The sequence below is a fragment of the Thalassophryne amazonica genome, chromosome 22, assembly GCF_902500255.1.
Source record: "Thalassophryne amazonica chromosome 22, fThaAma1.1, whole genome shotgun sequence".
NCBI classification, from domain to species: Eukaryota; Metazoa; Chordata; class Actinopteri; order Batrachoidiformes; family Batrachoididae; genus Thalassophryne; species Thalassophryne amazonica.
This window is the reverse complement of record NC_047124.1, coordinates 33,369,501-33,392,250: the sequence shown is the minus strand read 5'-3', so window position 1 is coordinate 33,392,250 and position 22,750 is coordinate 33,369,501. Positions and strand designations below refer to the sequence as shown.

General features: G+C 42.4%; 1 protein-coding gene across 1 annotated transcript in view; it reads left to right on the top strand.

Moving 5' to 3' along the window:
- LOC117503803 (NACHT, LRR and PYD domains-containing protein 12-like) overlaps positions 1 to 20,726 on the top strand; it is a 28,906-nt gene extending 8,180 nt beyond the window's left edge. Inside the window, exons 3-6 of the mRNA XM_034163067.1 lie at positions 3,327 to 3,500; positions 3,716 to 3,886; positions 18,774 to 18,820; positions 19,504 to 20,726. Coding sequence (XP_034018958.1) covers positions 3,327 to 3,500; positions 3,716 to 3,886; positions 18,774 to 18,820; positions 19,504 to 20,054 — 943 coding nt within the window. The 3' untranslated portion in view covers positions 20,055 to 20,726. The remainder of the gene's footprint in view (positions 1 to 3,326; positions 3,501 to 3,715; positions 3,887 to 18,773; positions 18,821 to 19,503) is intronic.
- Positions 20,727 to 22,750: the final 2,024 nt, after the last annotated feature.

Below are 22,750 nucleotides of genomic sequence, written 5' to 3'. Positions count from 1 at the left end.
GAAGACAGCAGAGATCAGTCACTAATGATTAAATGCAGAGTGGTGCATACAGAGCAAAAAGAGAAAGAAACACTCAGTGCATCATGGGAACCCCCCAGCAGTCTAAGTCTATAGCAGCATAACTAAGGGATGGTTCAGGGTCACCTGATCCAGCCCTAACTATAAGCTTTAGCAAAAAGGAAAGTTTTAACATGATGATGACTGTGAAGATAAAAGCAGAGATTTTATTTAGCAGCACAAACAAGCACACAGTCATTGAGTTTGTTTTCAGAAGGTGCCAGAACTTGTCACTCTGTTTCTTGTCCTGTGGTGTGTCTCATTTGTCACAGTTCATCTCGTAGCACCTGCAGTGCGCTGTACGCCATCTTGTGGTAGAAAACTGTTTTCAAAGTTGTAAACAGTTGTTATTGCAATAATTTTATTTATTATTTGACATGGAAAAGGTTCTTAATTTGATCAAACAACAGTCATTAAACTTTGGAATGAACAGCATTTTGTACGCACAGGCACTGAAATATTGCTGGATAAAACGACAAGTAAATGTAGAAACAAAGAGTTACATCAGGAATGTGAAAAGTGCTCTTGAATGGTGTGCAGCAGCCGCGAACCAACCACCAATTAATGTTTGATGGAATTGCTCCCAGCACATTACTGTGAACATCAAATACAATTAATTATTTGGTTTGACAGGGAAGATGTTAGGAATGAGAGGTTTTGAACCCCAAATGCAAAGGCAGATCAGTGACAAAACCCAGGTGATTTATTAAAGTGGATATGACACTTAAAGACAACATAGTCTTATTACATGTAACAAAGGTTATATAATTCGGTCAACCTAAGCGTTTTGGGAAAATGGATGCAGTTCTCCCATTATATATAACATTTGAACGTCCCGCCACTGAAAAATGTGCACGTCCCCTTAACAGCTTCCCGCTGAGCACCAAGCCGAAAATACGTCACAGGCTGTAGACCGTATCAGCTCGCGCGCCTGGCGGCCATTGTTTACACTTTTTTTTTTAGTGGCAGAAACTTTGATTAAACACAGCTCTCAGGGACTTGTTTGTCCATATGCCTGACCAGTGTGTAGCAGCATATTGCACAAACACAAGGACGAAAAGTTTTAGCCTTTTCAAGTCCAGACAGATTGATCAAAAGCTGCGGTGTTGTGTGATGCACGAAATGTCCGGCTGCCGCTCGCACACACGCATTTGTTCCCGACAGCAGACACTTTCCTCTACCGTCTCCATGTTCTCACTGCTCACAGGAACACATAAAATGTCAACCCCAAATAATATGTTCACAATAATCTTGCAGCATGTAAACACGGCGGCGGCATGTAAACACGACGGCGGCATGTAAACACGACGGCGGCATGTAAACACGACGGCGGCATGAAAACACGACGGCGGCATGTAAACACGACGGCGGCATGTAAACACGACGGCGGCATGTAAACACGACGGCGGCATGTAAACACGACGGCGGCATGAAAACACGACGGCGGCATGTAAACACGACGGCGGCATGTAAACACGGCGGCGGCATGTAAACACGACGGCGGCATGTAAACACGACGGCGGCATGTAAACACGACGGCGGCATGAAAACACGACGGCGGCATGTAAACACGACGGCGGCATGTAAACACGACGGCGGCATGTAAACACGACGGCGGCATGAAAACACGGCGGCGGCATGTAAACACGACGTAATTAGAGTAATTAGAGTGTTATAAACAGCAGCAACAAAAATCAAAGCCTCCCTTACCATTCAATATTCTGCAGCCTTTCAAAATCCATCGGAATTGGCACGTCTCTTGCCTCTGTTTTGGCTCCGCCATGAACACCGTCGGCCTTATTTTCGCTGCCAGAATACTCCTGGTTTGAATGTTTGTCCGAAAGATACGGCTCCAATATGTAGGGTCTAATCACTGCTGCGACATCCTCAGGATCTGGGTCAGAAATAATCCACACTTGAAGAGGAGTCAGAAAAGTTCTTGATCTCGTCACAGTCTGAGGTCCATCTGTTCCTGTTGTTAATCTAACAAAGACGGGACTCTACATTCTGTGACGTCACGGCATCACGTGACCGCTGATGGAACGCTACCAGTGCGCTTTCCAACAAACACACTTTTGAGAAACTGTACAAACTTTATTTCTCAGTGATAATAATTAAAAGCACTTTCAACTTACTATACTGTATGTATATTTTGATATTTATATCAGTTTTACCTAATTTTTTAGGTGTCATATCCACTTTAAAGTGAGAACTAACAAAAGTTTCCAAGTGTAATTAAGAAAACTGTGAGAGAATCAGGATTCAAAAAGGTAAAAGAGAACACAATACTTGTCAGAGGGGAAAATCAGAAAGCGTGAGACACAAGAGATGAAGTGAAGAGGATGAAGGCGAAGCGGGAGGAGGACAACGGGTGCACAGGGTGGAAAACACACAAGCAAGTGCACAGTACTTCATCCATCCACACACAGGCACAATAGTCACAGAAAGTAAAAAGTGCAACAGGAAGAAAACCAGATAAACAGAGAGGACTCAGAGGAGGAACAGATCTAATCAATACACATGAGGCAGATGACTAGAGGGTGAAATTAAACATACAACAGACTAGAAAGGAACACGAACATAACAATCCTCAAAAGACCCCCAGTCGGGCGGAACAACTACAGAAACAAACACTTTCAGATTTGACTCAGTGTTCTAAAGGAGTAAGTCCTACATTGGTCCTGAGATCTGTTTGTGTCGGTGCTTATCTCTGGATTCCATAATGTCTAGTGGATAAGAGTCGACAGCTCCCTGTGGACGGGACGTCAGTTACTTCCCCAGCCAGGGCCAGAACCCATTTACAGCTGGGTGGACTGAGACAAAATGGTAAATGGACTGAATTTATATAGTGCTTTTCCATCTGTATCAGACGCTCAAAGCACTTTACAATAATGCCTCACATTCACCCCGATGTCAGAGTGCTGCCATACAAGGCACTAAGTACACACCAGGAGCAACTAGGGGATTAAGGATTTTGCCCAAGGCCCCTTTGTGGGATTTGAACCAGGGATCCCCTGGTCTCAAGCCCAACACTTAACCACTTAACCATCACCTCCCCTTGAAAGATTATGTCTTGTCCAAGGACACAGACAGATAAAGTGAGTGGGACTCAAATGCAGGTTTACATATTGACAGTCCAGCTCCTTATCCACTCAGCTACCTGCTCTACAGTGTTCCACAGCTGGTTTATGAATCCTGTCTGAGGTGGAGAACAAACTGAACCTTTATGATGACACAAATCTTTTTCTTGTTGATTATTTTCTCTGCAGGTTGTCTGTCTGTAATCTGTCAGAGAGAAGCTGTGAAGTTCTGTCTTCAGTTCTCAGCTCTCAGTCCTCCAGTCTGACAGAACTGGACCTGAGTAACAACCAGCTGGAGGATTCAGGAGTGAAGCTGCTGTCTGCTGGACTGGAGAGTCCACACTGTCACCTGGACACTCTCAGGTCAGGACTCATCAATGTGTGCAGTAGCTCCATAAATCAGAGTGAAGCTGCAGCTTTGCTCCCTGTCATGTTGTGTGAGTGTTGATGGATATCAGTGTTTGTAACCACAGTAATGAGCTCATCCTGCAGCAGACATCAGTGTGTCCGTGCTGCTGCAAAGTGGGGACGTTCTGACACTGTCCTCACATTGTGTCTGCTGGTTTGTGTGTCTGCAGGCTGTCAGGCTGTCTGATCACACATGAAGGCTGTGCTTCTCTGGCCTCAGCTCTGACCTCCAACCCCTCCCATCTGAGAGAGCTGGACCTGAGCTACAACCATCCAGGAGACTCAGTCAAGCTGCTGTCTGCTGGACTGGAGGATCCACGCTGGACTCTGGACTCTCTCAGGTATGGACTCAGTCTGATGGAGGAGCTCCATGTGGAGACATTTAGTCCCACTGGTTCATGTGGACCTGACACACCAAGCTGACCTCAAACACCTCACACTGACAAACAGCGACTCAGCAAACTCTCTGTGACGACTCATTGTTACTGTTTCACATGAACACATGACACAGATTACAGTTGATAGATCTAAGGGCGGGGTTTAGGGGGTTTAAATCCCACCCCCGTCCCCCTTGAGCTGCGCCAAAACTTAAATATCTTTGTTTCAACTTGTCAGCCAAAAGTTTAGCCCTTAGCGATTGTTAAAGATTTTGTATATATGTTATCACTGTTAAACATTTGTACATTTGTCTTCTTTCTCATGAGAACGGTGTTGTGCTGTTTTGCACTTCACCCTGAGAATGTACGTGTTATTCAACCTTGTTTTAGCTTTGTCTTCTTTCTCATGAGAACGGTGTTGTGCTGTTTTGCACTTCACCCTGAGAATGTACGTGTTATTCAACCTTGTTTTAGCTTTGTCTTCTTTCTCATGAGAACGGTGTTGTGCTGTTTTGCACCTGTCTTAACCAAGCCTGAGAATTCAATTTTGTTTTAGCACTCTGGGGTCAATCTGAGCTGGGAATGAAGGGCTGGATGTACTTATTATTATAATATAGCTTTGTTTTCGCAGCCTCTAACGACTGGGAGTAAGAGAACGTTTTGACTGTTGTGATGTGGTGCTTAGTGTGAAGGAGTGTGAAGGACAGGACACTTCAGGCAGATGCAGAACAGCAACTGCAACAGACGAACGAGATGTGCTGACCTGTGTAAAAGAAAGTGTTCTTCCTTACAGCTGCACTTATTGACGTATGCGTTTATGTTACGGGAAGAAACTTGTCTTGCGTCATCACCCCCACCCTTAGGACAAGTTTTTTGTTTATGTGATGAGGGCGTCTCTTAATAAAAAGAGCGGAAAAGCAGGCCAGACTTTAGTGTAGCCTTGGTGTACAGCCTGGCCGCACTCCGCGCGTAAAATTTGACTTTCTGTCTCACTGGTGGTTCTTGACTCTGTTTGTCTTATCAAGGTTTTAAGAATGTTTGGAGGAGAAAATACCCAACATTGACTGGGGGCTACGTCCGGGATCTCAACAATACCGGAGGTGTCCAGCGGAGGTCGTCAAGTCCAGACGTAAATCCTTGGCCAAGGTCCGATCGATTGATCGTGTCTGCAATTGTCGACCACCGTTGGCATCGTCTGGTTGACGAGATTTTCCTGAAGAAGACAGACAGGAAGTCGAGTCAGTGAGTAGAATTTCTTTGTAAATAGTACTGAGTGAGTGGTGATCAGATCACATAAACAGTTAAATTCCGCAAGCGATGATACAGAATCGTCTGTTAATGCAAAGCAGTTAAACTCTGTAAGGAGGGTGCGGACTCCTCTGTTTATATACGCGTACCGGTAGGGGATAAAAGTGATCACATAAAACAGTTAAACTCCGTAAGCGATGGCGTGGAATCGTCTGTTAATGCAAAGCAGTTAAACTCCGCGAGGAGGGCGGACTCCTCTACGGTTGCGAGGGACGCCCGTAGTTAAATTCCGGAAGGAGGGTACGGACTCCTCTGTTTTAATACGTAAAGGAAATCCCGGGTAGAAATACGTGCACTGTAAAAAAGCAGTTAAATTTGGCAGGGACGGCGGAGTCCCCTAATGCAGAACATTAGTTAAATTTCACGGGAGGGCGAGCTCCCCTGGCATAAGAATACACGTACGATTATTAAAAGTGTTTCTATGTGTACATAGTGTATTGTGTAAGTGTAAATAACTGTGTGAAAGTGTAATACTTTGGACAACGTTAGTGACAACCGTGCGTGTGGAAGCAGCAGGCAAGTGATTCCGCTTCCTACGGGGAGGTGAAAGGAATCAACCACACGACGGCAAATTAATTGTCACGTCCAAAGAAAGTGTGAAAACTTCAGATTTAGAACACCCTAGGTGTGCCCCCGTCTGAAGTCCAAATTATAACAAGGGATAATAAAAATGGGGGGTAAGACGTCTATAAATAAGGGAAATTTATCAACTGACGACTGGAAATTTATGGAAGCAAAAAATCCAAAAGCAACAAAGAAATTGGAGACCTGGATAAATAAACATGACTTTGACGGACGACTGAACCTGATCAGTATACAGAAGCTAAAGAAGGAGTTAGAACAGAAACATAAAGGTGATGAGAAAAAGATGCAGAAAGTAGGGGCAGATTTAGTGGCATTTTGGGAGGAAGAAGCAGAGAACAGACAGAAGGGAGCAGAGAAGCGACGATTAGAGAAAGCAAGGAAAAAGAAAGCTGTAGGTAAGGCAGAAGAAGATGTGATAATTCAGCACAGAGAACCTGAACAACCTCAGAAACCACCGACGGCTGGACCGCCGGCAACAACGCATTTGTACCCTCCTCTACCAGAGGATGACGATGTACCGCATAATTTGGCAGTAAAACCTAAGGTAAAAAGAGAAAAACCAGAAAAACCACAAACACGCAGTCAAGCGAAAGTGCCTACAGCCCCTCCCATGGTGGAACATAGTGATCAGGGAGGTGCCTATCCTATGATAGAAGTACCAAATCCTCGTGCAGGAACAGCAGGACAGCTACCAACCATGCTCGTTTATCGGACATGGAATGCTGATGATATCAAAGCAGCAGTCGACATGATACCATCGCCACATGTCGATATTGAGGGCTTTATGCAGGATATAGAAAACATTAGAACATCTTACCACCTTAATGGACCTGAAGTCCAACAGGTGTGGATGAAAGCATGTGGCCCTAAATGGAGTCAGGTACGCGGAGACTGGAATCCTGCAGATCAACAAGGCGTACCACTGACACATGATGATCTAGTCTTGAAAACAAGAGTGGAAGCTATGATTACACGTGCAAAAGGAGTGTTAGGACCAAAGATAAATTATACTGAAATTACCAGGACAACTCAGAAAGAAGGAGAGCCATGGACAGAGTTTATGTGCAGGTTTGAGAATGTATTTAGGGTCCATAGTGGCATATTGCCAGGAACACCTGTGTATGAACAACAATTGAAAAACGCTCTGATCCAACATTCCAATAAGGACATAAAAGCTTGGATACAGAAACATTGGATTGGATTGCCTACAGGCACATTGGAAGAAACACATACACACTGCTGTCATGCAGAAGAAGTCTTAAAGCAGAAAAAGAGAAGAAACAGTGACAAAGGAGTGTATGTAACACATGGAGATGATGAAATATATTACCAGCAGGGTAACTTAAGACAGCAGAAGCAGTGCAAACGCCCCAAAAAGCCATGGCAAAATAGACAAGGTGGACAGCCACAACGTCAAGGACCATGGCAACCACAACAGCAGCACAGACAGGGAGGGCCACCACGTGGTCCCCTGATTTGTTGGAACTGTGGAAGAGAGGGACATATGTATAGAAATTGTCCGAATCCACCTACTGAGGGAGCAGCAGGGAGAATTCCACAACGGAATAATCCTCCGCAGCCACAGTATCCACAATGACTAGAATCCATAATCCATGATTCCACATCAGATAGGCAGTCTGATTGTGATATGGATCTGTGTGCCTTGCTGGGAAATCCGGTACCAAAACCAGAAGTGACTTTGTTGGTAAATGGACGACCAGTGACATTCCTTTGTGATACAGGAGCATGTAGAACCACATATAATGACAACATACCTGTCCATCAATTAAGCAACGAAATCTTTAGGGTTCGCTCTGCAAATGGACAAACATCAGACGTCCCTATCACCAAACCCATAACGTTGACAGATCCACTTGGCCTGACGTGTACTATGTCAGTGTTGAGCATGCCACAATGTCCAGTTAACCTCCTAGGACGAGACGGATTGACTGCATTGGGCTTGTCCATAATTGTGGAACAAGGGAAATTAGTTGTTGAACGCACAGGAGGCGTTAACATGGTAAGAGAAGAAAGCGATGACCCCACATTCCACTATTACTATACATTTGACATTTCAGAAGAAGATGCTGCAGGATGGGGTAAAGATGTCGTCTTGCAAGCGACAGCCCTACTAAAAAATCCTGAACAACAGATGTCACCACCTGACCTGCATGTCACAATGTGGCATAAAGATCCTCCAGGTCCGGATGGTGACTATGAAACTAAATTGAAAAATGTTTCACCTGTGAAACTGACAATGACCGATTTGATTCATGATGGCAACTCAACAGCTGTCATAACAGTAACAGGCGCCACTGAAGATGTATCAAAATTGAAATTCACAGGTATGCCATTACATATGTCACTTTGTAAGCCATATTTGACAGAATGGCAAGAATTGGGACTGACAGTCATAACAGCTTTGTCAGCCTCTGATTGGAGCAGAGTTGGACCACGAACGGAGTTCAGTCCATCAACCAAGTTGTATAAAGTGCCAGTTAATGTCTCATTGGTGCTGACAGCTGGAACACACATTGATGCGTCCACTTCACAATCCTGAGTGTTTCAGTTGAGTTCTGAAGAGGATGCTCTTCTCTCTTCAGTACCGTCAGGATTGTGGACAACAGGTCCTTCAGACGTAGGACTGATAAAAAAATGCACAACCTGTAGTTATAAGACCAAAAACAGAATACAGACCATGTGTAAGACAGTATCCATTGAAACCTGATGCAATTGACGGAATCAGGCCAGTAATAGAGGATTTATTAACAGCAGGAGTAATAGTGCCATGTCCAGATTCACCATGTAACACACCCATATTTCCTGTAAAAAAGGCTCCGCCCTCAGTGGGATGGAGAATGATTCAAGATCTGCAGGCAGTAAATGCTGCTGTAGTAAAAAGAGCTCCATGTGTACCAGATCCGCACACACTGTTAAGCTCATTGAGATTAAATTCTAGTTGTTTTTCTGTAATAGATATCAGTAATGCATTTTTTTTTTTTTTTTTTTCCTCTGTACCAGTACATCCAGATAGTCAATTCTGGTTTGCTTTTACCTTTAAAGGACAACGATATACATTTACCAGATTACCGCAGGGTTACGCAGAGAGCCCAACTATTTATTCTCAAGTCATGTCAGCATGTTTAGCTAATTTCGTTCCACTGGCAGATAGCCAACTATTAGTGTATGTTGATGACATTCTGATTGCCTCTGACACACGAGAAAACTGCATAACTGACACAGTAGCATTATTATGTTTCTTATTTGATAATGGCCACAAAGTGAGTAAAAACAAAGTTCAGTTGTGTAGGGATAAAGTAAAATATTTAGGACATGAATTATCAGCCACAGGGCGCACGATCCTGTCTGACAGGAAGGAAGCAATTTTGCTCGCTCCAAAACCACAAACCAAAAAGCAGATGATGTCATTTTTTGGACTGACTAATTACTGCAGGGCATGGATTCCCTGTTATGCAGAGTTGACTAGTCCACTTTCTGATTTGATGTACAAAGATGATATTTCAATGTCAACCATGTTGGAATGGAACAAAGATGCTGAGGAAGCCTTTGTAAAAGTAAAACAAACATTAGTGTCATCCACAGTTTTGGCACTACCAGATTATAGTAAGCACGCCCAGACCTCCGGGACACACCCATCCCAAACAGTACAATCGTGTATGTGGATGGTTCTTCCACTAAAAATGCTTATGGACAAACGCAATCTGGATATGCTGTCGTCACAAATTCAGAAGTATTAGATTCTGCTTCATTGCCATCGTCATTTTCAGCACAGGCAGCTGAATTAGTTGCTTTAACTGCAACTTGCTATCTGTTTCAAGGTACGGCCGTATCAATTTATACGGACAGCCAGTACGCTTTCAGCACAGTGCATGTGTTTGCAAAACTGTGGGAGGAGCGTGGAATGGTGACATCATCTGGAAAGCCAGTGACTCATGCCACTCTCCTAACTGCCCTACTGCAAGCTGTGAAGTTGCCTCAACAAATTGCTATATGCAAATGTGCGGCTCACACCAATGGCTCTGACAGTGTTTCAAAAGGAAATGATTTTGCTGACAGAGCAGCAAAAGAGGCAGCAGCAGCTTCTTCTATTTTTGTTGTACAGGAAACTGCTCCAGATTTGCATTTAGGTCATACACTGCTTGCTGACATGCAACAGCGGGCAACTGACAGAGAAAAACAAATGTGGATAGCTAAAGGAGCTACGTATGCAAATGACTTGTACGTGTGACCACAAAAGAAACCCATATTGCCAAAAAATATGTTTAAATGGGCAGCTATTATGAGCCATGGCGTGACGCATGTCTCATCAGGGGGTATGATATCGCAATTGCAATCTATTTTTTGTCTTTATGGGTTCGATGCATATGCAAAACAGCATTGTAGAGCATGCATGATATGTGCAAAACACAACTCACAAGGCAATTTGAGACCCCAAAGAGGTAAATTTCCAACACCACAATATCCCTTTCAAGTGATTCATATGGATTATATACAGCTGAGTAAACATGAAGGGAAGGAATTTTGTTTAGTCATAATTGATGCCTTCTCAAAATGGGTAGAATTGTTCCCTACAAAACATGCAGATTCACTTACAGTGGCTAAAGCATTATGCAAAGACATCATCCCACGATTTGGAATACCAGAAACAGTCTATTCAGATAATGGAGCGCATTTTGTTAATACAATAGTGCAATACGTAGGAGAAGCACTACAGGTTAATCTCAAAATCATTGTTCTTATCATCCACAAAGCGCCGGATTAGTGGAAAGGATGAATGGAACAGTAAAAAACAGACTTAGAAAGACAATGGAGGAAACAGGCAGACCATGGACGCATTGTGTAGATTTGGTAAAAATGTATATAAACATAACTAGTACCATGGGGTTGACACCGTATGAAACATTGTTTGGCAGAAAATATCGATTGCCATATTATGGACAAATTTGGGATGTACCTGAGGAAGCCAATTTGGCGGATTACATGAGAAAAATGTTAGAAGGACAACGAGGGAGAGTTCCAAACACTGATGATCCCATTTCTCCACAGGAGGACCCTAAAGTGGTACCTGGAGACTGGGTGTTGATAAGAAGCATCAAGAGAAAACACTGGCATTCACCTAAATGGGAAGGGCCCTATCAAGTACTACTCACAACACCCACAGCCTTGAAAATTTGGGAAAGAAGTACATGGATTCATTTAACTCACTGTAAGAAAGTCATTTCTGCAGACACAGACAAACAGCAAGAACAGTAGGACAAGACTAGTAATAGTGTGTGAGCTTGGTGTTAAGATCCAGGTTAGACACGAAAGCTAGCAGAAGACATTAAGAAGCCACTGTTCTGAACATAGGTGTGCTGTAGTGTGCAGAAATGGCGAAAGAAAAAAATAAAAAGAACGAGGGTTTCTGGACCCCACGGACAGTCCTTGTTATGCTACTTTTCTTTTTTGAATTGGGATTATTATTAAAAGCCATGAGCACGGGACATGATAATAAGGATCACATCCGCAGATTGCAGAGACCAAAAAGAAGTAACGAAGACCCCAGTCCGATAATAAATGCCACAGTACATAGCTGTGATGGGAATAATGCGTACCGATTTGGTGTACAAGCCTGCATTCCTAGAAATACTTCTGTGATCATCTCTGTACCATATAGTGGTCTTACCCATGGAATGCCGGATGGTGACAGAGGGACTAATTACGGAAATAGTTTCTCATGGTATATGACCAACGATCAACAAGATAGGAGATGGGAAACGTTGGTAGCCGATGAATGGAGTAGATGGACACCAAGATGGGCACAAACCGAGTGGGCTAAGTACCAGAGTCAAATTCTCAAAATGTATCAAACAGATGATAAGCTGTCTATAGTGGTGAATACCACAGAAAAAGGAACCATATTCCCACCTGATATAGAGGGAGACTGTTGGTTGTTCCTCCTTTGGGTATACAAACAAGGAAAAGATCCGTATTTCCATTTCTTCCTCTGTGAAACAGATAGAGTACAGCAACCAATATTGACCGAATTAAGTACGTCAAAGGGGGTGTCCATACAAGCAAAGGGGGTGCCCATACAAGCAAAGGGGGTGCCCATACAAGCAAAGGGGGTGTCTGTACAAGGCACAAAAGACATGAAGGCAGATGACTGGTTCCTAGTAACTACAGGAATTAGTGGACAAAATAACAATTGGCTTTTAATGGCAGAACAAGCAGGACTAGCAGCAAAGAAGGACTGTGTTGTATGTATGGGACCCAGACCTATATTACAGGTAATACCGGCAGGATTACCCAAAGAATGTCTACTGACTGCTATGACACAGACATACATTGCGGCAAACAACAATTGTTCTAAGTGGGACAAGATCTATCCAGTGACCAAATTGACTAAGATTAAACCTTTATTCTCAAGCAAAGTTGGGCATGCTAACCATACATGTGTACACTTGACAGGGACAAGTAAGACTTTGGGTAGCTTAAACCACACCGCCTGGTGTAAGAATGTGGTCCATAGTACTCCCACATTCAAACCTGTCGGGAGGAGTGACGTATGGTGGTGGTGTGGGGATAACAGAATCTTTGACAGACTGCCACGGAATGTGTCAGGTTATTGTGCATTAATATCATTATTGTTACCAGTTGAAGCCATACCCATGACCCCTGAAGACGTTACGACATATGCAGCCTCTCTTATTCCTGAAGATTGGCAGAAAGGCATAGCCAGACATAGAGTAAAAAGAGATTGGAAAGGAGTGGGAAATCCAACATATATTGACGCAATAGGAGTCCCCAGGGGAGTGCCTGACGAGTATAAACTGGTTGATCAAATAGCAGCTGGATTCGAATCTTCCATCTGTTGGTGGTGCTCAATTAATAAAAACGTGGACAGAATAAACTACATCCACTACAATGTACAGAAATTAGGAAATTGGACTGAGGAAGGATTTAAGGCTGTCCATTCACAGTTAGAAGCCACGTCCCTTATGGCCTTCCAGAATCGTATTGCTCTGGATATGTTGTTGGCAGAGAAAGGAGGTGTTTGTGCCATGTTCGGAGAACAATGCTGCACATTCATTCCCAACAACACGGCTGCAGACGGCAGTCTCACTCAAGCCATTGACGGGCTGAGGATGTTGAACAGGAAGATGAAAGAGCACAGTGGAGTAAACACCGAAGGCTGGGATTGGTGGCTGGAAGGGATGGGAAAATGGAGGTCTTTGATTTCTTCACTATTAGTGTCTATAGCAGTATTTGCTGCAATTCTAACATTGTGTGGATGTTGTTGTATTCCATGTCTCCGAGGCCTTGTAAATAGAATGATAACCACAGCAATAAGTCCAGGACCAGGACGGGGTCCGGCATCATATCCACTTCTGGGGACAGACGACAACGAGGAGGACGATGGCTCTCCTGACCTGTACCCAGACCAATGGAAGTATGATGACCCAGACACCGATGATGGTGACAATGATGACATCACCTCTGGGGTGTAAGCCTATAGAGAAAACATACCATGATGAACCTCTTAGTGAAAATCTCAAAAAGAAGTGCTAAGCTGAGTGATGCCTACTGTATGTTTAACAGGCGATAAACAGGAGGGGAATGTTAAAGATTTTGTATATATGTTATCACTGTTAAACATTTGTACATTTGTCTTCTTTCTCATGAGAACAGTGTTGTGCTGTTTTGCACTTCACCCTGAGAATGTACGTGTTATTCAACCTTGTTTTAGCTTTGTCTTCTTCCTCATGAGAATGGTGTTGTGCTGTTTTGCACCTGTCTTAACCAAGCCTGAGAATTCAATTTTGTTTTAGCACTCTGGGGTCAATCTGAGCTGGGAATGAAGGGCTGGATGTACTTATTATTATAATATAGCTTTGTTTTCGCAGCCTCTAACGACTGGGAGTAAGAGAACGTTTTGACTGTTGTGATGTGGTGCTTAGTGTGAAGGAGTGTGAAGGACAGGACACTTCAGGCAGATGCAGAACAGCAACTGCAACAGACGAACGAGATGTGCTGACCTGTGTAAAAGAAAGTGTTCTTCCTTACAGCTGCACTTATTGACGTATGCGTTTATGTTACGGGAAGAAACTTGTCTTGCGTCATCACCCCCACCCTTAGGACAAGTTTTTTGTTTATGTGATGAGGGCGTCTCTTAATAAAAAGAGCGGAAAAGCAGGCCAGACTTTAGTGTAGCCTTGGTGTACAGCCTGGCCGCACTCCGCGCGTAAAATTTGACTTTCTGTCTCACTGGTGGTTCTTGACTCTGTTTGTCTTATCAAGGTTTTAAGAATGTTTGGAGGAGAAAATACCCAACAGCGATCCAGGGTATAATTGGCCGTTTTTGACTACTTTATTTATTATTTACCATAAAAACTGTTTACTTTGTCTTGTTTGGTGTCATTTTTTCAGCACAACCTCACCTGTGTTACTTTACAGTTTTTTTGTTCATTCTGATGTATTAACACAGTCAACGTAAATTCACACAAAAAATCCTAATTGAAAAAAGTTTTTTGTTTGGTTTTTTTTACAGAATGCCAATATAAATTGTAAATTTTAAAAATGTACAAAAATAGCAAACAACAAAGTTATATACAACTACTTACAATAAAATGCAGATAAAATGCATGAAATGCTTCAGGTGTTTTTTATTCAACTATTTGCAAAACAATAAGATGCCACACAAATTATTTGTGCCATTCAAAAAAACAATTCCTGTCCAACACAAGACAGAGTGAACACAGTCTGACCCACAAGAGGAGAGTCACTCCTCCTGTTGACCACCTGGAGGTTAATAAAATTATTACAATTACCTGCTACAAATGTCCAAAATACTTGCTTGAACTGCCTGAGAAATCAGGAAAATGCACCTTTAATTTCAAAATGTTCTGGGGTCATGCCCCTGCACCTCCCTTGTTACCCCCCCCCCCCCCACCACCACCACCAACATACCGAGCTCTGCCCCTGAACATACATGTGTATATGTTCTGCACGTTTGAGGAAATCCTTTGTCAGTCGTTCACACATTCTGGTGCAAACACAAACAAGAACAGTTGATCATTTTCACTGTCAGTCTGTTCAGAGTCACATGTTTCAAACAAGAATGGAGACAAAAAGCTTCATTTCTCTGAACCAGGAGTCACCAACCTGCTCCTGGAGATCACCTGGGGCCTCATGTACAACGACTTGTATGGATTTCTGATTGAAACATGTCGGACGCCAAAACCCAGAAACTGGTGTAAACACAAAAATATTCAGATGTATCAAAGTGAGCATCCTCATGGATCCAAGCACGTTCCATTAGTACAGCTCACTGAACATGGAATTGAGTGCACATGCAGATGCACCAAACTCTGCCCTGGCCACGCCCCTATTTAAATATGCAAGTCCATGTAAATAGGCCCTGGAGCTGTGATTCACCACACCGTCACCAGCCAAAAAAACTGTGAACTGTGACCTGCCTGTGCTGGAGGCGTTGTACAAAAGTAGACTCTTAAACCGAGCTTTTCAGATCATAAATGATCCTTCTGGCCGCCCTGGAAGAGTCATGTTTGAGCTTCTTCCCTCTGGAAGAAGGTACCACTCCATTAGGTGTAAGACATCTCGTTATGCAAGGAGCTTTTTCCCACAAGCTGTGATCAGCCTGAATAGTGCATTTTAAGCCTGCCTACAGCACCTTATTTTATTTAAAGTATTTGATCTTAACTATTTAACTTGATCTCTGTACCTGTATTTCACAGTGTCAGTGTGTATTTATGTGATTATTCATTCCATGTCTGTCTGTTGTTTTCTTGCGTGTGATGCACTGAGCTTTTTGCACAACCATTTCCTATGTGTTTTTTTTTAACTACAAATGGCAATTAAACTAATCTTGAATCTTGAATCTCACACCAGACAACATGAACACAGACAAGAAATTATACTGAGTGTGAGTTACAGATGATGGAAATGACATGAAGACATGCAGCAATAATTTATTTGGAACCCTGATAAACAGAATAATCATGAAACTGGTAAAATGTTAGTGTGTGTGTGTGTGCTCGTGCATGCGTGTGTGCGTGTGTAAACATTGTCAGCTCAGAACAGCACACACACACACTGAAGTTAAAAAGGTGAAGTGTGTCGCTGCCGACTGTGTGACATTCACAACTTTACACGTGTGTATATTAACAAGTACTGAACACTGGGAGACAACCAGTAAAGCTCTGCTGCTCCAGTCTCACCATCAAGAAAAAAGAAACACATTTATCATAACAATAACATATTTGAATGCTCACACGCCCAAATGTGCCCACAGTTTTTCGTTCAGAACAATTACACAAAAAAACTGTGTGCCAGCTTCTAGTCTGTTCCCACCTCAACCCAATGCATCTGTGCATCACATATGATGTGAACATTGATGAAATGAAAAAGTTTCTCCTTAACAAAAACATATTCATCATGTGATGGCATCTTTATATTAACATATGTGCAGTCAGTTGCTCTGATCACATTCGGGAAACTGGCTCTCACTGCAAATTGTGCTTTAATGTTGGATTGTGATGTACCTGGATGACATTCAGATGATTGTGTTCCACACAGCTGGCATGGCTCAGCTCAAGGTTGACTGGCACACTCCTGACTGATCAGCCAGCTCCCGCTGGAATGTCCCTGTTGCCAGGAAGCCCAGTGTGGTCAGCATCTGTGTGGACACAGACAACCCCTGGCTCCTCGCCGTATTGCGCTCTGGGCCGGCCGCAGTTCTGCACGTAACTCCAGTCTGTCCTTGGTAATCGAAATCAGCTGATGAGCCAATTATTGTCATTTGCAAGTAAATCCTCGTGTTCCCTGAATACACGCTCACGTCTGATTGCTCCATTTATAAGATCCTCTAACAACGTTAATGCAGTGATTGTTGGTGCCATTTTCCACATCACTTTGCTTTTATGTCCACCCACATAATTGCAAACACGTGGGTGTGTTAATTGCTCATCAGTGTGTCTCTGACGTTAACATCACTCTGATGACTTCTTGTTTTCAGCAGTGGAACAGTAGCTGTAGTAGCTGAACACCAGACAGAATTTTTGCGTGACGCACCGCACATTTCCACAGTCATTTCACTTTTGATCCATCTGAATGTTGGCATGGAGACGGACGTACGCAAAGTTTCTGTGTGTACACACACTTTGTCCATGAGGCCCCTGCTGTCCTGCATGTTCTCCATGTGGACCTGCTGCAGCCACAGCTGATTGATTAGCTGATTGATTAGCTGATTAAATCATTATTTTCACAGCCAGTTTTCTTTGTATCAGATGAACACATGAACATTTTTCTGTGCCATCAGCAGTGATTCAACTTAACTCTAAAACAGAGAAAGAAATAAAAAAGTAAAGAGAATTTCAGCTGGTTTGTCAGAAGGCACATGGGAGACCGGAGCCCTGATTTGATCTGTTTTTTTTGTATTTATATTCTTTGTGTTGCTGAATGATTGATGGAAATGAAGTCAGAAAAGATGTTCATGTGTTCATCCTCTGATTTGTCTGAAGAAAACTGGCTGTAAAAGTGATGATTTTCTATAATTTTTTCAGTCTGTCAATGAAAATGTCCAAAGAAATATTTAATGTTTTTATTTGACTGTGAAAACATTTTGTTTTGTTGTTGTTCAGTTTTGTAAAAGATTCTGATGAGTGAAAATTTATTGATTGATATTGATTTATGAACATTTTAAATTGTGTATGGAGCCAATAATTCTGATCAGGACCAGAATCAAACCAACACACAGTAAATCAGATAATTCAAATATTTAGTTTAGCAATCAGAAATTGATCCTGTTGTTTCTCTGTTTAAAAAAGATAAAACTCCAGTGGATGTTGGATCTTGAACCAGTACTGATCTGTTTTTTTTTCTTTGTCCCCAAAATGATAAATGGACATTTTTCAGGATTTGAATGTTTCAGTTTTGTGTTCTTATTGTCGCTGTGAGTTCAGAATCCAAGATTGAATTCTAAACAAGTGCAGTTTGAAACTTTTCCCTCCAGAGTCACAGATCACAAAAAGAAAAGTCAAACATGATGAAACCTGGAAATTAGATTTGAAACATTCCACAAAGATTCTGAGACTTTTGGGACTCAGAGACAAAATGAGCGTCACACCAGCGCAGCCGCGTGTTTAACAAAAAGTAACCAGAAAGACAACAAAATATCAACTCAGAAAAAGACACACAGAAGATCTTCTGTTCTTTCACACGTTTCCATGGAGACATGGACTGTGGACTGGACGACCCTGATATCATCTGATCCCAAAGAGAGCAGAAGGTGTTCTGTTTTAGTCCCAGAGATCAGAAGAAAATCTGATCTGGTCCGTCTGTGAACTCATGGACGCCGCCATCTTACGAAGGGATCTTTCACCAATACTGCCTGCTGATTGGCTGAAATCAATGTGGACGTCATTCATTCTGCAAAGACTGAAAAAAAAAACCCCACCAAATTACAAATGTGATTTCATAAGAACAGCAGGAAATTCAATTTGCAAACATGAAAAAATAAATCTAGTGTTTAATAATCTTTGAAACATTTAGTTTTAATTCTGGAGGATTTGGTACGAGGCTCCACAAAATGAGGGGACATGTAACGCCTGCAGCTGATTGGCTGAGCACACCTGACTTAATGATCAGTGGGCGGAGCCTGGAGAGTCAGGTGACCTCCAGGAGCAGGGTTGGTGACCCTGATTTAAAGGATTAAATCCACTTGAACAGATTTTCACCAGAATCTTCAAACTTGAAAAAGCCAAAAGTTGTTGTTTCCTGCTGATCAGCACAGTTAGAGGTGATCAATAATCAATGATCCATTTGGAGCGATGAGTGTGTTAGAAGAGAAGATCTAAAGTGTGTGGATGAGATCAATGTCATGTTGATGTTTCCATGATTAAAGCCCATGTGTTGCTCCGCCCCCTCCTCCTTTCAGGGTGGATCCTGGTGGAGTCCGATGGCTGAGACCAGGTCTGAGGAAGTGTAAGTCTGTTTGTACTTTGATCCATCTGTTTCCATAGAAACCACCCTCTGTGACATCACTCATTCAAGTCCTACTGACAGTGAAGCAGAGTTCAACATGAAGGCGCGTCTGATCCACGTGTGTCACGTGCACGACTTCTCCAAATGAACACGTTGAAAATAAATTCAGTGTTTTCACACTTTGATTTATTTGTGGCAGAAACAAAATCAACACTGACGCCACATGTTGCTTTTTCTTTTTTTAACGAGTTCATATTCAACCACAAAGCTGTGAACAGCACACTGAGAGGCCCCGCCCACTTCCTGTCTGTTGGACCTGACTGTGACTAGCCCCTCCTCTTCTCTCCGTGCACGCTCTGAATCAAAACTGATCAGTCGATAACTGATCAGAGAACTGTTGGATCAATAGCTCCTGCTTAGTCATGTCGATCAGTGAACTGATCAATTGATAACTCTGTCTGCATCGAGTTGATCAGTGAACTGATCGATTGATTACTGATCGACTGATAAGTTTGGTTTGTTGTGTTGATCAATAAATTGATCAATTTGATAACTCTGGTTGTATTATGCTGATCGGTGAACTGAACAATCAATAACTGAACTGATCGATCATTAACTCCATCCACGTCATGTTGATCGGTGAACTGATCGATTGATAACTGTGTTGTGTTTTGTTCCATCAGATTTCTGTGAACTCTCTCTGGATCCAAACTCAGCGAACAGAAAACTCAAACTGTCCAACAACAACACAAAGGTGGAACATGTGGACGAGGATCAATCATATCCTGATCATCCAGACAGATTTGACCTTTGCCCTCAGGTCCTGAGTACAACTGGTCTGACTGGTCGCTGTTACTGGGAGGTCGAGTGGAGACGAGACGTTTATATATCAGTGACTTACAGAAGAATCAGAAGGAAAAGAGACAGTTTGGACTGTTGGTTTGGACGTAATGATCAGTCCTGGAGTCTGATCTGCTCTGATGGTTTTTGTTACTCTGTCCTTCACAATAAGCGACACACATTCCTTCCTCTCTCCCCTTCGTCCTCTCACAGAGTCTCAGTGTTTGTGGACTGTCCTGCTGGCACTCTGTCCTTCTATGACGTCTCCTCTGACTCTCTGATCCACATCCACACCTTCTGCTGCACGTTCACTGAACCTCTGTGTGCTGGGTTCAGGTTCAGGTTCTGGCTCTGGTTTGGTTCTGGTTCCTCAGTGTCTCTGTGTGGACTGTAGGACAGAGAGCCTCCTCCTGTGGACACAAACACTCGATCACACACGTTTGGACAGTAAACGTCCAGCTGGTTTGATTTTGACGTCTCAGTTGTTGTAAATTCAGCCTGTAAACAAACATGATTTTCACATGATTGACTGTTTGTTTGTTTGTTCAAAGAAACAAACAATAAACAGAGTCCACTTATTGTTGTCTCTGGGACAGTCTGTTCATGATTGACAACTTGAAATCTGTCTCTCCTGATTGTCTTTTTCTGATCAAAGCAGTTTGATGTGTTGATTGTCTGTCTGTCTGTCTGATCACAAATCATTTGGGCGTCTTCATTGTGGCTCCGCCCACCTGCAGCCATCAGACAGATGGATCTATGTCCAAGTAAAACAGGTTGAGCTTGTTTTTTGTTTCCTCTTAAATCTGTCATTAATTATTATTTAATTAATCATTAATTAATCCCCAGGTGGCTCCTGGTGTGTCGTGAGCACCTTGACATCGGTGTGTGAATGTGAGGCATAACTGTAAAGCTCTTTGAGAGTCTGATGCAGATGGAAAAGTGTGATATAAATGCAGTCCGTTTACCATTTTTCATGTATTAAAAATTGTAAAAAGTAAAAATACTCAAACTCATTTGTTTTTGTCCATTTGAGTCTTGAGGAGGAATAAAGTAATTTTTCACAGTCTGAGTTTGTGTTTTGTTCTAAATCTGGTGAGTTTGTCAAAGTGTGAACCAGGAGCTGAATATTATTACACCTCTAATGTTCACACGTCATCTGACACACACAAGACAAACAGGACAACAGACACAAAGACGTCACATTGTCACGGGGGGCGGAGCCTATCCCAGCAGTCATAGGGTGGTAGGCGGGGTTCACCCTGGACAGGACGCCAGTCTGTCACAAATACTGTCACATTTTCTTTATTTCAACAAAAAGTCTGAATATTTTCCTCTGAATGGAAATTGGTTCAAATACCTGAGTTATTTGTGGCTCTGTGGCGCCACCTGGAGGACTATTCAGTGTGATTGTGTGTAATAGCTGCTGTGCTCCAGGTGGAGGCGCTGTGGGATGATGGTGTGTGAGGATTTTTGGTAAAAATGTGAAGATAATCAAATCAAACGTCTCACTACACATCAGACAACTTTCTGAGACTGCAGTCAGGGTCAAAGGTTAAATTTCAGAAAATCAAACCAAAAATCAGTTTTTACTGACGGCGACACTTCGAACTGAGCTTCAACATCAACACAAATTTCACACAGACACAGATAAGGAGCGCGTCCCCTCTATGGGGGTGAAAACAAAGTCCAGCTGGCAGACCTGAGGTCAAAGGTCAGAAGGAGGTTGTGGTGCAACTGTGTGTTTTCATTTGTATCAAAAATCAACCAAAGCTTGAAATTTTGATCCATATATATATATATATATATATATATATATATATATATATATATATATATGTTGGCAACATACAGTGCAGCGTTTACATGAGCAAGCGAGTATAATTGCATAGGGGACACAGATTTTGTCAGCTAGCATCTGTCAGCCTACCAAAAAATGTGTCCCCTATGTTTATAGCTGGTATTAGACCCTAACATCAGTTATTTTAAATTCATATTTACCTTAGCTCATACCCAATTACTATAGTACATTTGAGGAAGTTTTGTCTTTATTTACTATAGTTGCACAGGGGACTCATATTGTGGCAGCTAGCGTCTGTCAACCTGATAAAAAATATATCCCCTATCTTTATATCTGGTATTACACCTTAACATTAGCTATTTCAACTTCATAGTACATTTGAGGATGTTTATTTAACCAACCAGTCCCAGCAGAAGACTGCCCCTCCCTGAGCCTGGTTCTGCTGGAGGTTTCTTCCTGTTAAAAGGGAGTTTTTCCTTCCCACTGTAGCCAAGTGCTTGCTCACAGGGGGTCGTTTTGACCGTTGGGGTTTTACATCATTATTGTATGGCCTTGCCTTACAATATAAAGCGCCTTGGGGCAACTGTTTGTTGTGATTTGGCGCTATATAAAAAAAAAATTGATTGATTGATTGATTTACTATAGTTGCACAGGGGACTCATATTGTGGCAGCTAGCGTCTGTCAACCTGATAAAAAATATATCCCCTATCTTTATATCTGGTATTACACCTTAACATTAGCTATTTCAACTTCATAGTACATTTGAGGATGTTTTGTCTTTATTTACTATAGTTGCATAGGGGACACAGATTGTGGCAGCTAGCATCTGTCAGCCTGCTACAAATTGTCTCCCCTATCTTTATAGCTGGTATTACACCCTACCATCAGTTATTTCAAATTCATATACACCTGGACTCATACCTAATTACTACAGTAAATTTGAGGAAGTTTTGTCTTGATTTACTATAATTGCATAGGAGACACAGATTGTGTCAGCTAGCATCTGTCAGCCTACCAAAAAATGTGTCCCCTATCTTTATAGCTGGTATTACACCCTACCATCAGTTATTTCTACTTCATATTTACCTTAGCTCATACCCAATTGCTACAGTAAATTTGCAAACGGTTTGTCTTTATTCACTACAGTTGCATAGGGGACACAGATTATGGCAGGTAGCATCTGTCAGCCTGCCAGAAAATGTATCCCCTATCTTTATAGCTGGTATTACACCCTACCATTAGCTATTTCACCTTCATATTTACTTTAGCTCATACCCAATTACTGCAGTAA